General features: G+C 51.5%; 3 protein-coding genes across 3 annotated transcripts; 2 read left to right on the top strand and 1 right to left on the bottom strand.

Moving 5' to 3' along the window:
- Positions 1 to 758: 758 nt before the first annotated feature.
- On the top strand, positions 759 to 4,659 carry DACRYDRAFT_95974 (antiviral helicase). The gene is made up of 7 exons (XM_040777336.1): positions 759 to 1,309; positions 1,362 to 1,929; positions 1,969 to 2,673; positions 2,723 to 3,333; positions 3,389 to 3,754; positions 3,805 to 4,005; positions 4,068 to 4,659. The coding sequence occupies exons 1-7, from the start codon at positions 941 to 943 to the stop codon at positions 4,248 to 4,250; spliced, it is 3,003 nt and encodes a 1,000-aa protein (XP_040626557.1). The 5' UTR covers positions 759 to 940; the 3' UTR covers positions 4,251 to 4,659.
- A 140-nt stretch (positions 4,660 to 4,799) lies between these two features.
- Positions 4,800 to 6,322, bottom strand: DACRYDRAFT_55640 (FAD/NADP-binding domain-containing protein; the record flags this gene model as incomplete). Its single annotated transcript, XM_040775340.1, has 2 exons — positions 4,800 to 6,126; positions 6,177 to 6,322. 2 exons carry the CDS (start codon positions 6,320 to 6,322, stop codon positions 4,800 to 4,802), a joined length of 1,473 nt encoding a protein of 490 aa, XP_040626556.1.
- Positions 6,323 to 6,585: 263 nt separating this feature from the next.
- On the top strand, positions 6,586 to 13,827 carry DACRYDRAFT_23717 (ATPase V1/A1 complex subunit E). The gene is made up of 30 exons (XM_040773359.1): positions 6,586 to 6,746; positions 6,795 to 6,877; positions 6,926 to 7,085; positions 7,166 to 7,411; positions 7,469 to 7,665; positions 7,714 to 8,111; positions 8,202 to 9,042; positions 9,097 to 9,165; positions 9,218 to 9,896; positions 9,953 to 10,100; positions 10,152 to 10,290; positions 10,344 to 10,581; positions 10,632 to 10,781; positions 10,836 to 11,044; positions 11,092 to 11,203; positions 11,249 to 11,430; positions 11,475 to 11,587; positions 11,639 to 11,747; positions 11,805 to 11,948; positions 12,027 to 12,132; positions 12,183 to 12,299; positions 12,350 to 12,434; positions 12,487 to 12,844; positions 12,906 to 12,956; positions 13,011 to 13,097; positions 13,147 to 13,280; positions 13,336 to 13,396; positions 13,475 to 13,562; positions 13,612 to 13,699; positions 13,749 to 13,827. Exons 1-5 carry the CDS (start codon positions 6,606 to 6,608, stop codon positions 7,529 to 7,531), a joined length of 693 nt encoding a protein of 230 aa, XP_040626555.1. The 5' UTR covers positions 6,586 to 6,605; the 3' UTR covers positions 7,532 to 7,665; positions 7,714 to 8,111; positions 8,202 to 9,042; positions 9,097 to 9,165; positions 9,218 to 9,896; positions 9,953 to 10,100; positions 10,152 to 10,290; positions 10,344 to 10,581; positions 10,632 to 10,781; positions 10,836 to 11,044; positions 11,092 to 11,203; positions 11,249 to 11,430; positions 11,475 to 11,587; positions 11,639 to 11,747; positions 11,805 to 11,948; positions 12,027 to 12,132; positions 12,183 to 12,299; positions 12,350 to 12,434; positions 12,487 to 12,844; positions 12,906 to 12,956; positions 13,011 to 13,097; positions 13,147 to 13,280; positions 13,336 to 13,396; positions 13,475 to 13,562; positions 13,612 to 13,699; positions 13,749 to 13,827.
- Positions 13,828 to 13,944: the final 117 nt, after the last annotated feature.

Here is a 13,944-nt window from a genome sequence, read left to right as displayed (position 1 = left end):
TAACCTTTCCTGGACGACGGACAATGATACCGAGCCGTTCACTATGCACATGGTGACTCCGTTTACGGACCACTATGCTCTGACGCACCTGTCCTGCGCTCAGCTGACCGAAACAACTATCTGGTTGACTTGGCACCCTGGAGTACGGAGATTTCACATGAACGCTGAAGGCATACGTGAGTCCCATAACCTGGCACATCCCTGGGAATGAAACTAATACTTTAGTGTAGCGGTCGAGGTGACTGGCATTCGGAATGCCCCTCTGGTACACTATGTGGACTTCACCTTCGATCCAGACGCCTGAGACAACGCGCGGGTCAGGTAGCCGAACCTTGTTCGGTGCCTGTTTGTACGACTTTCAAGGAAGATGGAAGTTGCGGAGCGATACCTGGGCCCGATCTTACCTATTTAAGAGCGTGTCTCCCGATCAATATTCCTTCCCACCCCTCTATTGTGTTTATTGTAAGGGCACTCGGGCGTCCGCGGTTGTGAGGTAGCCTGCCACTCCATTGTATGACTGAACACTATCATTTGTCGTCTGCATGCATGTTACATTTGTGTTCAAAAGAAGATAACATGTCCTCCAAACTTGGTGGTGATATTGACCCTTATTTGGTCATCCCTAGCCCAAATTTTGTGTCCGCTGCACACCCTGACAGCTGAAGTCGCCTGATTTTTGCAGTAGACACATTTCTTGCACTGCTGCATTCAAGTCATGGATATCGACGCTCTTTTTGGACATTTAGATGGCCACTCGGGTGACATCCACAATGAAAATTCCACGAGTCTCCAGAAGAAGAAGAAGAAGCGCAAGGCTCGCTCTCCCTCGCCCGAGCCTGCTGAGCAGGAGGAAAGCTTTCCCGCTGTGGAGCAAGCGGTCAATGAGGAAGATCATGAAGTTGCCGAGCACCCAGCCAAGAGGCCGAGGCTGGACGATCCCATGCCAGTACTTACGGATGAGCTGGACTATCTGGAGAAGAAGGACTTTGTTGCAAGTGGAGGATTGACTGGTCCGGCGGGCGGGGATGGGGAGAAGCTTCAGCTCAGCCACCAGGTTCGACATCAAGTCGCTGTGCCTCCCGGATATCCATATATTCCGATCAGTCAACACGTCTCCCCCTCTAAGCCAGCCAGAGAGTACAAGTTTGTTCTCGATCCCTTTCAGAAGGTTTCGGTTCATGCGATTGAACGGAATGAGAGTGTCCTCGTGTCTGCTCACACTAGCGCCGGCAAAACTGTCGTTGCCGAGTATGCCATTGCTCAGTGTTTACGAGACAAGCAGAGGGTTATTTACACAAGCCCAATTAAGGCGCGTGCACGCTCCTTGCATCATTATAATGCTCAACTGATAAGACGCTTAGGCATTGTCAAACCAAAAATATCGTGACTTCGCAGAAGTATTCGGCGACGTTGGTCTCATGACTGGCGACGTGACTATCAACCCGTCAGCAACATGTCTCGTCATGACCACAGAGATTCTGCGATCTATGCTCTATCGGGGTTCCGAGATAGTGCGTGAAGTTGCTTGGGTGATTTTCGACGAGATCCACTATATGCGCGACAAAGAGCGAGGCGTGGTCTGGGAAGAAACTATCATCCTCCTTCCGCACAAGGTTCATTTCGTCTTCCTTTCCGCCACGATACCGAACGCACTCGAGTTTGCACAATGGATATCTAAGCTTCATAACCAGCCGTGTCACGTTGTTTATACCGATTTCCGCCCAACACCACTGCAGCATTATCTATATCCGGCCGGTAGCAATGGGATTTTCCTTGTTGTCAATGAGAAGAGCGAATTCAAAGAAGATAACTTTCAAAGAGCTATGGCAGCAATTGCAGATGCTAAGGGTGACGATCCATCTGATCCCAATGCTGGTTCGGGAAGGAAAGGAAAGTCCAAGAAGGGGGTGGACAGAGGTATGTGCTACAGCGCGTCTTAATAGGCCGCGCCGACTAACTACTTATCAGGCTCTCAATCCGATATCCACAAGCTAGTCAAGATGATTTCGCAGAAGGGCTACGGACCGGTCATAGTGTTCTCTTTCAATAAGCGCGAGTGTGAAGCCCTCGCTATGGCAATCTCCAAGCTTGATTTCAACACAGACGATGAAGCAAACATGGTTGAAGAGGTCTACAAGAAGGCTATCAATGCTCTGACAGAAGAAGATCGCAAGTTGCCACAAATTCAGCATCTGCTTCCTCTTCTGAAGCGCGGCATTGGTGTACATCATGGTGGTCTGTTGCCCATTTTGAAAGAAGTTGTTGAAGTTCTCTTCCAAGAAGCATTGATCAAAGTTCTTTTCGCTACCGAAACGTTTTCCATCGGTCTAAACATGCCTGCTCGGACGGTGGTCTTCACGACTGTTCGCAAGTATGATGGGAGAGAATTCCGCAGTTTGTCATCAGGCGAATATATCCAGATGTCTGGACGGGCTGGGCGTCGTGGGCTGGACGATCGCGGCATTGTTGTGATGATGGTTGATGAGAAACTGGAGCCTGCAGTCGCCAAGAACATGGTGAAAGGTGAAGCCGATCGCTTGAATTCAGCCTTTCATCTGGGATACAATATGGTGCTCAATCTTATGCGAGTTGAAGGCATCAGCCCCGAGTACATGCTCGAGCGTTGTTTCTTCCAGTTTCAGAACGCTGCGACTGTGCCCACGCTGAAGACTGGTGAGCAAGGAGAGACGAGTTTGTGCACACGCCCTGATTTTTGGTCCAGATTTTTCACGGAAGGAAGAGGAGGAAGCCGCAATTGTCGTGCCCGAGGAGGAGGAGGTCGCTCAGATTTTCGATATCAGGAAACAGCTCGAAGAGCTAAGAGCGGACATGACAGAAGTTATCACTCATCCAACGTACATCGTCCCCTTCCTCCAATCAGGACGACTCGTTCAGATTGTTGTTGATGGCGTGGATTTCGGATGGGGCGTTATCATCAATTACACGAAGCGGACACCACCAAAGAACAGGCCCACGCCAAACATAAAGGAAAAACCACAATTGCAGTATATCTTGGACGTTCTACTCAACATTTCCACGGAATCCGGCAGTTCGAAGGATCCCATTGGAACAGGTTCTTCCAGGCTTGATAAACGGCCGGTGCTGAGTGGCGAGAAAGGAGAACCGCTGGTCGTCGGTTGTTTGTTATCGACTGTGAATGCCATTAGTGCATTCCGGATATACCTGCCGAAAGATCTCAGGAGCGGCCCCGCCCGCGACCAAGCATGGAGAAGCGTTCTTGAGGTGCAGAAGCGGTTCCCGGACGGCATCACTCGTCTTGATCCTGTAAAGAATATTGGCATCAAAGACGAAAGTTTCCTTAAGTTGATCAAAGTATGTCCGGTCTGTATAATGACATCGTTGATATGCACACTGATGGTTCTAATAGAAAATCGAGATGCTGGAGGATCGGTTGCTCACCAATCCGTTGCATAGTGACCCTCGTTTGCCTGACTTGTATGAACTATACGCACAGAAGAAGGAAAAGCACGAGCAAGTCCGACAAATACGGCGCCGCATACAGGCAGCCAACGATGTTCTGCAATTGGAAGAACTAAAAAGTCGAAGGCGTGTCCTAAGGCGTCTTGGTTTCACTAATTCGAACGATGTCGTGGATGTCAAGGGCCGCGTCGCTTGTGAAATCAGTGCTGGCGACGAGCTGCTGCTGACTGAAATGATGTTCAACGGCGCGTTTAACCCTCTCAGTCCCGAGCAATGCGCAGCCGTGCTAAGCTGTTTTGTCTTCACCGAAAAGGTGAGAGCACCTCGAATGAGTGGAAGGATTCCTCCTTAACATACGTACAGAGCGAGAAATCTCTCAAGCTCGGTGAAGAGCTTGCAGCACCCCTACGTCAACTACAGGAGCTGGCGCGGCGGATTGCCAAGGTCGCTCAAGAATCAAAGCTTCCAGTCGTCGAAGAGGAATATGTCATGTCCTTCCGAGTCGAGCTGATGGATGTCGTTATAAGGTGGTGCCGTGGCGCATCCTTTGGAGAGATCATCAAGGTACACCCCTGAATCTTGCTTCTGACAACTAGAAGGAGTTTCTGATCTCTTCTTGCGTCTAGCTGACGGATCAGTTCGAGGGAAATCTCATTCGTGTATTCCGTCTCCTTGGCGAACTCATTCGGCAGATGGTGGAAGCTTCTCAGGCAATCGGAAATGAGGAACTGAAGGAGAAATTCCAGAAGGCTCGCGACATGCTTGAACGACCAAATTCGGTCATCTTCACGGGCTCCCTGTACTTGTGATCACGTTTCTTTTTAGTTCATTACAGCGATTCCTACAGTGACTGATCATTTGGAGGCTTCAGGCTGGCTTCCGTGCGTGTTGGATCTTAAACATGGCGACTGGCCTGGTTGCTGTCCTCGAAGATGTTAGATTAACGGGCGGTAAGGTTACCAGGCTTTTCCTGGAACTGACACGACCCATTCATCTTTCATCTCTGTCAGCAGAGGTTTTGACTATTCTCGTGAATGGAGACTGGACAACTTCTGCGCACTCTGCTCAGCTAGGAACTCCATGCACAATCTCTGCGCTTGTCCGGGCGCGTACCCCGCACTGCCCACGCTGCGTTCCTGATGTTTGATACTTGGCCCCAGGACTCTCTGAACTCGAAAGAACCGCGGGCAGTGTACATACCCACTACCAGATCAGGTCACACTTGCACTTTCTGTGAAGAGAAGGGGACTGGGATACCGGAGCTTTCATTGCAAGGAATACAACAAACAATAGACTAGGTCAACAAAACCATATCCCAAAAAGAATAGAAGCCATCTACCCAACCCTCCAATAATCTGCTAGACTTTCCCTAGATCCTCTACCTTCTCCAACCCATTGATATTCTGTCCCCTCGCCTCCCTCCTCCTCGCCTCCTTCAGAACCCTCCTCATCAGATCGATCCACTCGCTCACTCCCCCCTCTCCCACACCGTGGACCCAGCGTTTACCCTCCCCCCTACGCTCGATCTCTCTCCATTCCTTCCTCAGCTCCCCTTTAACGGGGTACATCTCCCTCGCCCAGTCTTCGACTGCCCATTCTCCCTTGCGCAACCGGGCGAAAGCGAGGAGCTCCTCTCTGTATGCAAACTGTTCTTCATCCGGCAGTCGATGCCAGGACTTGGACACCTCCCGCTGGTTACCCGCACACTGTTCTCGCAGCTCTACGTCCCTTGCACGCACTAATTCAAGCTCGTGCGGGATGTCCAAAGCCGAAGGATGCAGCAGAACACGGACGACACACCTCGCCTGAACCTCAAAGATGGGAAAGGGGATCACCCTAGCAGGGAGACCGATGAACGCCAGGGTGTGAGTTGGGAAATCTTGTTGAAGAGGCCAGAGATGCCGGGCGAGTGCATATACGTGGTTCGTGTCATTTCCTACGTGCTGCGGTGGGGTGGGCCCCGGACCGAGCGGGAGAGTGCTGTGCACCAGCAAGGGAGGCGAGATGAAGGGGTAGTCGTATTGATATCCTGTGGCCGGGATGACGGAATCGATGTCTTGCGCTACGCTTCCATCTTCGAACAAGACCGAGCCGTCCTGCCTGAACTCCTTCGCCCTCGGTCGTCGGCTAACGTTCCCCACATCTTCACTCACAAAGCCAGAGACGGAGTGGTAGACCTTCTTAGCGACGGAGGCGGCTTCAGCACTGACGTCGCTCCCGCTTGGTCCACCGCCCATGACCAGCACGATCTTGTCCTTCCATGGCTCGGGGTTCCGATAGAATGCCGAGTGAGTAATGGTGACCTTGCCCTGAGTGCGCCAGGCATCGAACCCCAGTGTGCTAGGGTAGTGTGGGAGTGAATAATGCCCGTTGCACACTATGACAGCATCATAGTGCTTCCTTGCCTCTCCCTGTCCTCCAGGGGCGACCTTCAGCTCCCAACAGCGCTCTTCTGCATCCCAGCGCATGTCCTCTACCCGCCGTCCTAGGCGTATGAACGGCAGGAGCCCAAAGGTAGTAGCATATGATCGGAGGTATGCGAGCACGGCGGAGGCAGGAGGGAAGAGGAGTGTCGAGCTGGGAAAGGGGAGGGATTGGTAGGCCATTATCGGATGGGGGAGGTTTGTAGTAAGCGAGTCATAGAGCGGAGTGAGGGGGGGATCGTCTGTCGGAGGCGCGGGCAGCCTGCATGCATCATGAGAATGTGGGCATGTAACATGTGAGAGAGAGCGCACCATACACCGCCGATATCTTCCCTCGCTTCATAGCAGACAACATGCCATGACTTGTCCCTCACTTGGGGCAGTTCAAGGAGGACTTTGAGCACAGCGAGGCCTGCAGCGCCCCCTCCGAGTACAGCGATCCTTTTGGTTGATTTCATATTAATTCTAGTAATTGATTGAAGGAGAGAGCAAGGGCAGGAACGTCTATGGTATATGTACAGAGGGTGGACAGTCCACCTCAGGAGGGAAGTGCCTCCATCTTTGGACGCCCTCTCCACCAACTGATTGTGTAATGAGATAACAAATAGTGGCTGTGTAGTGGCGATGAAGAATCATTCCCTGAGTTGAGCGGGAGCAGTTTACCATTACGTTGCGGTCTGCTTGATAGAAACACCGCGTCTCCGCACCTCTTTTTCCTATCCCATTCCACTAGAGCACAACATGGCATCCCGTTCAGGACCGCTCAACGACGACGAAGTCATCTCAGAGACGAGCAAGATGGTTGCATTCATTAGGCAGGAAGCACAGGAAAAGGCCAGGGAAATCAAGGTCAAAGCTGATGAGGAGTTCGCGGTCGAGAAGGTGGGTGTTGCCCTGTTCTGAGTGGCACAGAGACCTGATGCGTGATAGGCCAAATTGGTAAGGCAGGAGACGGCGGCTATTGACGCCAATTTTGAGAAGAAGAGGAAGGGCGCAGAGACGAGCATCAAAATGTGCGTCCACACAACAATCTCGTATTCTGTCCTAACATCTACTACCAGTGAACATTCAACCGCAACGAATCGCGCCCGGTTGCGTGTTCTTGCTGCTCGTGAACAGCATCTGCACACGCTCTTTGAAGACGCGCGCAGGCAGGTCGTTCTTATTGCTCAGCAGGACGAGAAGAAATATGGCCAGCTGCTAGAGGGGCTGATCTTAGAGGTTCGTACCTTCCCCACCATTCTCGTACTCTATCTTCCCAAGTCACTCCCACTAGAACTACGCTGAACCACGCTACCCAGGGTCTGCTCCGTTTCCTCGAACCCTCCGTCCTCGTTGCCTGCCGACCGTCCGATGTCGCCCTCTGTAAATCAGCCTCCCAACGCGCTTCCGCTTCCTACACTTCTACCTCGGGCCGGTCCGTCTCGATCAGCGTCGAGGGCTCCCTCCCGAAGGATAGCGCGGGCGGGGTGAGGCTTGCCGCTGGATCAGGAAGGATCATGCTCGATAACACGCTGGATGAGCGTTTGGGCCTGTTGGAGGACTCGGTGAGCCGTTTTTCTCGGTTGAAGGGATGCGGTAGCTAACTGTGAGCGAAATTATAGATGTTACCGGAGATCAGGACAGATCTGTTCGGGAAGAGCGAGAGCAGACACTTCTATACATGATGTATCCCTCTTTGCCTTTGTCCGTTATCCCACATCACGGGAATGGCAGTACCTTCCTGTTATTCTCCGCCGCTCCTGCCATTTCTCCGCATGCAAACTAAACTGTCACAGCCTGTAGTTTCCCCAGCTACTCTCTAGCCAATTCATTATTCCACTCTTGCAGTGATCATACAATTGCGTACCCGTCAACCATCCCATTCCCGGCCTTCAAAGTTATGCACCGGCCAGAAGGTCAAGAGCGATACCCCACGCGCTCGACGTTGACCCAGTACTCGTTCGTCTTCCCATCCCAACACCACCCAATCGGGCCAAGCTCGCACTCCGCACAACCTAAGTACTTCGTCTTCCTCCCTTCCGTCGCTGGATTGTCCGCTTCTGTCCCCGCCGCTGCCGAAACGCTTTTCTCAGCCTCCTCGCCCTGTGCTGGTGAACTTGTAGCAAGTGCAGAAGGATCAGCAGGAACCGCTTTGCTGAACGCTACGTTCTCGAACGCCATTGGCGAGGGGGTGACTCGCCACCATTTCTGTTCTCGTGTCATTGGGGGCAAGACGGGATGTGGCTCATCTCGTCCAGCGTCAAGCTACACGCAGGTGTCAGCATGTATCCCAGGTACCATGAGAATAGACATATGAATGTTGAAGCTAATAGGGAGAACATGGAATACACGCACATCCCGCCAACTGTCGTCCCCGCTCTCTCTCAGCTCCCCAACCCCTTCAAGCAAGATCAAGCTCCCGCACCCCTCTCTCAAGCACCTCAGCCTAATCTTATTTCTCCCCGCCTCATCCCTGAGCTCCTCAAGCGTATAGGAGGCGTATGTCCGTGACGGGGGAGCAGGGGGGAGGTTGCGCGATGCAAGGAGGGCGGCGATCACTTGGGCTTGGGTGGGACCGTCTGGCGCAGGGCCGTCTTCTGTGTCCATCTGGCAGGGCTGCAGATAGAAAGGAGGTGGACAGTCAGATCAGTTGTTTAATAGGCAACAAGTATTGCAAGTTTGGGGAAGAACAGCGGCTGGGCTGCGCAGGCACAGGGACCAGGAGCAGGCCTTTTCCGCTTCTCCGGCGGCAAACTCGATCTCCTTCGGTCATCGTCTCTTGGACATAAGAATACGTCATCCTCGACTCCTTTCCAACCTAGAAAACTATCGATTGAACTGACGGTTGGTCGCCTTGCCGACTTTGAAAATCCGACTATCTATATAATTCGTACAAGAGGTGCGTTGGAAATACATGCCATGGACGTGGCATCTAGAAGGCTATTGAGTCACAGATTGCCAACCAGTTTGGGAAGCAGCCTAATGCTGAGCCTGAGCCGCAGCCTGAGCCCGGGCAGCAGCCTGAGCCTGGGCAGCAGCCTGAGCCGCAGCCTGAGCTCGAGCCTGAGCCTGAGCTCGAGCCTGAGCCTGAGCTTCAGCCTGAGCCTTGGCCTTGGCCTGAGCCTCTCCCTGGCCGATACCGGACACGTTCAACCCCCTGCTCTTGGCGTCAGCAGGGGCCGGATCGGTGCTGAAGCTTTGAAAGAAGGTATATTCAGCAAACACCAATCGAAGTATACCGGTAACTCACGAACGGTCATCATCAGAGGCACTATCATCATACCTGCCGACAGCGCTCTCGGTATTGGCACGCCGGGGCCTACAATATCTTCTTTAGGGAGCATGACCATGTATAACCGTAAGTCGCTTACAGTTGACGCTGACTCATTATGTGACCTTGGCTTGTCTGGAGTAAATGTGACTCTGCGGCGCGTGGCGGTTTGTCTGCCTTTGTTCCTCTCTTCAGGCCCGGTTATATGCGTGACTGAGTCTACAGGCTCGGATTTGCTGCGTGTGTAATCCGGAAATCGTGATTCTTTGGAGAGAAGACAAAGGCCGAACAGTGCCAGCGCAGGGTTTGAATTTCCGGGTCGCTCCCTTTTCTGGTCAATAATAGCGCCCAAACGTCCGGCAGTCAGAGATACCGAACGCGCATGACCTGGAAATAGAGTGTATGTTCCATTTACGTGCTTCGACTGCTGATCGCTTCTGACGAAACTGTGAGATCATGCGAGCTAGACATCAGAGGTCTTGATCTATCCGCTCTTTGTTGAGATAGCGCTGTATATTTGCATCCAGGTGGCCCCGCCAGTGCTTATGATCCCTACTTCGTGTTATTCCACCCTGAAATTGAAGATGGACTTTTCGGAAACTGGCTGGACCTCTTTGCCACAGTTGCAGTATTTCCGGCCAGCGCATCTGCAGCTCTCAGGGTAATCTTCTTAAGAAGTTTCAGTGGGATAATCGGCGGACTGAGATGTCAGAGATACGATGCGACGCGTGAATGTTGTTGAGCCCCGGCCCTTGATGAAATCCGCGAGCGCCCCACGTCTGCAAGAGATCATGAGCATTGTACCGCATGGACATTTCCGGAAGAATTTCCTTACTCGTTCGAGATATATTCTTCCCAGCTACGCAGATCACAAGATCATTCTTGAAGTGGATTAAGTTGAATAGACTGGCAGACAACGCAGCAACATCATCGTCGAAGGGTTTCATCAGAGGACTACTGGTGCTAAATCTCGTCCGGGAACTCTAGTTATGGCATCAGATGAAGACATCGGCGCGAAAATACTTTCGACGTACCTTGGTAGAGGCATAGTTGCTTGGCTAAGTAACTTGTGGGCTTTGAATACTGACGAGCGAAATGAATCTGGAGTCATGTTCCCTGCAGATGGGCATTGTATGTCCGTGCTGAACAGGGCACTATATTTATCGACGCCTGCTGAACGTTCGGGATTTCAATTTTAGTATCATCCACCCCAGACCATTGCCAACCTTGCAAACTATGCAATATTTCCAATTGCAGCCAGAATTCTCTTTGGGATAGTAAGGCCATAGTGCAGTGCCGTGTCTTGGCTCCTTGTGGGTCACGGTAGTATGGACCAAATCCAAGACAATTGACACCTTTTGAGAGCTCGGAGCAAGAACAGTTGTGTATCTTCCGAACCACGCAACAGGCATGGAGCTATGTAGCACATTTACGAGCGATACTTGAATGGTGTGTATTGCCTATCTGACAGACTTGTGAGGAACATGTGAACCGAGGAGGCTAAATTTACTTACTGACATCGAGTCAAGGGTCTGTACTACTGCGACGAGTAGAATTGGACAACAGAGGGGATGAATCGGCCCCTTTTGCAACCATTTCAACCTGAGCAAGCAGTCCAGACACATTGCAGGCGTCACAAGTTGAGGGTACAGGGATGACCAAGCCTGTGCAGGAGTCAGAATTCAGGCCAAGAAGTGGAGGCATGTTGAGGTACATACATTGTGTGACATATACCTACTCTTGCCGAGTAGGTATATGACGCGCAGAGGTAGGTACTGTGTTTAGCAAGTGCAAAGCAGAGGACTAGTTCGGTAGAGAGCAAGGGGTGGGGTTAGCAGAGGGAAGATCAGGAAACCTGTCAGTCAACTGCCGATGAACGATTGTCGCGTTCTTGGGGTTCGGAAACCGATAATATGGCTTCAACATTCTATAAATATCATCAAAATATGTTCTCAGAGCTCTGGATACGCTCACCGGGAAACCATGAAAAAAACTTTTAGCCTCCAGCAGGCTCCAGCTGAATTCGTATACAAGTCCGTGGAAAAAGAAGTCGAGATCTGAGATGGTAGGAGAGACGGTAGCCTATCTGTAAGGAAATTAGTTACAGCCACTCCTTCCATTGAGCACGCACTAGATTTAACTTGTCAAATACCCATATTGAGGTTTGACGATTCCAACTTCTGCGGGTGAATGACACTGGTGGGAGGGTCTAAGGGGGTGAAAGAGCGTGGAGGCAGACCGACAAGGAGAAGGGTGCTGAAAGACGCATACAGGATCGGTCTGTGGGTTTAGGCGACCAGTAGGTAGGATATCTTGATGTGATTCAGTAGATGTTTGTAAAGTGGACGAAATGACCTTTTTTGCCTTCCGATCCAAGTTGCCGGTCTAGATTTATCTCTCTGCCCGTCTATCCATCTCTGAAGTGGTCGAGGTAAGCAAGCGCGGCGGTACGATCGACGTCATACACAGCCTGTGCAACCCGTGTCAGGTCCAGAATGAGAGGGAAATGAGGTATACGAACTATGAATGCCCGGGGTGCGCGTGAAGACACAGATGATCCACTTCAAGAAATCAGGAACTTGATACCCTTGTTGGCGCGGCTGAGATGGCTGCCGACTGTAACTAAGATCCTCAAGACCGAACATTAATCAATCCCTGTATGCTATCCGAAAGGACGAAGGTCTCACATTCAAATGGTCGCGCCACAAGTTCGACCATAGGCAGTATGATAGCGCTTCCACAAGCTAAATCAAGCCCGCTTCGTTGATCCAATGCTTTGAAGGGCGGGACAAAAGCATTCACACGAGCAGACATAGGCAACAGACTACCTGCTTGGAATAGTGGGTATGGTCGACAGGCGTGGGTGGAAGTGGTAAAGGCAGCGGTAATGCGAGTTGGAGTAGACGTACGGGCGAGATGGGGGACACGGAGTATCCTCTTCGTCTGATGGATCGATTTCCGAGGAATCCACGGGATGCGAGAGTAGCTAATCTGGAAGAACATGTCAGGGGGGAACTGAGATGAATACGTAAATAGGATCTATCGTCCATAAAGAACGGACATACCCAACAAACAGCCGAGTACACTTGCTGTACAGTGTTACGGCTACATAGGAACAGGGATGTGGCCGATAGAAAGAATGGGATGGACTCCATAAGCCGAAGCAAGTGGCCCTGTTCGATCTATTGGGTGTTCAAAATTGAGGGGATAATATGAGTGGACAAGCACTCACACAGATACGTAGGCTCGTGCTTAGATATGTTGCATTGGGGAATACCAGCGCCTGCTCAGGCTCGTTCATCGTTCCGGAGGGCATACTAATCGCAGGTCAATGAGAGTATGCGAGCTAAACATGACAGGATGCGATACGAGGTAGCGGGCGATCGCTAAAGCGTTGGGATGTTTGCGAATGCTATGCGGGTGCGCATGTAACACACAGGGTCACAAATCGCTCTGGAGGGAGGGCGATTCTGCTCATTTGTGCCACAGTAGTGTTTGAGTTGATAGAGCCGAGAAGACGTTGAAGCAACCGGGCGGTGTGCGGTGTGGTTTCGTAGAATGCACAGCCTAGGGCAGATAGAGGCTCGAGACGGCTTCTTGGAAATGCAAAGCTCCTAGATGTGTAGTCGCAGGTGTGATGTTGACAGGAGCATACCACTGGGAGTCTTCTCGTATTGGGGAGGAGTGATCACGCGGAAGACGCGATCACTACGTGGCAAAGATCCAGCTAGGAAGAAACAGCAGTGGGAAATGAGGAACAGTAATGCGACTGTGCACCTGGCGCGCACCCGACAAAACTATGGCCTCAATCCCAGAAATGATGGTCATCCTGAACAGGGCTGTGAGAGGATTAGAAATGCTAAGCAGTATTGTACTGCAAATCGCAGGCGCACTCTATTCAATGATGATGTCACACCGTCGGCCATGGATGTATCGGGTTTTGATGAGGGCAGATGTCTTTCCATAGATGGTAGCTGATCCTGTGAGAGCATTATCGACACTAACTGATACTCCAAACTTAGAACGCACCACATTGAACGTGAAGCCCGCTGCGCACAGGTCGTGCACGTATTCGTGTCATCGTGCTAAAACTATATACGGTATTCTGACGCTTGAAGTTCCAGGATGGAGGATCATCAGTATAGGTAGCACGATGTCGATTTCTTGAGAAATTGGTCAGATCATGCCGTCTTCCTCCTATTGAATCAGATTACCCACAGAAACGACGATCATGACAATGACTTGTGATACTAGATTGCCGTTCCAGCTTCGGAGTCAACTTTGGAGAGAATATACGGCATTTCAACGAGCGCTAGGGATGAATCAAACTTAGGCTTGCTGGAGTTTGAGCACGCACGAGGTTGAGCTAGATATCCAACTTCCGTTCACCATACCCATCCTCCGGTTTGGTGAAGAAGCCGTCATGGTCAGCGATAGCAGCGAATCTGTACCGAGATCAGCGACAGTATCCCCTACTGTAAACGTCATGCGCACCCCGTTAAATGATGAACCGAGTTCCCAAAGGCGATGTCCGGATTGAGGTTTGATAAACAAAGGGGCGGAGAAGCAAACGGTAGCCGATCTGCAGAAAGGTGAGTCATGCTGAACACTTGTATACAGCTCGTGCACACCAGCTCCATAAACGAGGCCAGTTTCCAGGGCTGAAAGACGGAAGTTACGTTTGTTGAATAGGAGGATTAGACCATCAGCGGGGGAACAGCGGAGAGGTGGTAGATAAAAAGAAGAGTAGGATCGAATTGCAGGAATGCGACATCGAGGCGTGTGAGGAGAGAACGAACCCCCCCTCGGGGGAGGGGGGGGGGGGGG

This window comes from Dacryopinax primogenitus, assembly GCF_000292625.1.
Source record: "Dacryopinax primogenitus strain DJM-731 SS1 chromosome Unknown DACRYscaffold_15, whole genome shotgun sequence".
In the NCBI taxonomy this organism is placed as follows: domain Eukaryota; kingdom Fungi; phylum Basidiomycota; class Dacrymycetes; order Dacrymycetales; family Dacrymycetaceae; genus Dacryopinax; species Dacryopinax primogenitus.
This window is presented reverse-complemented; position numbering and strand designations above follow the sequence as displayed.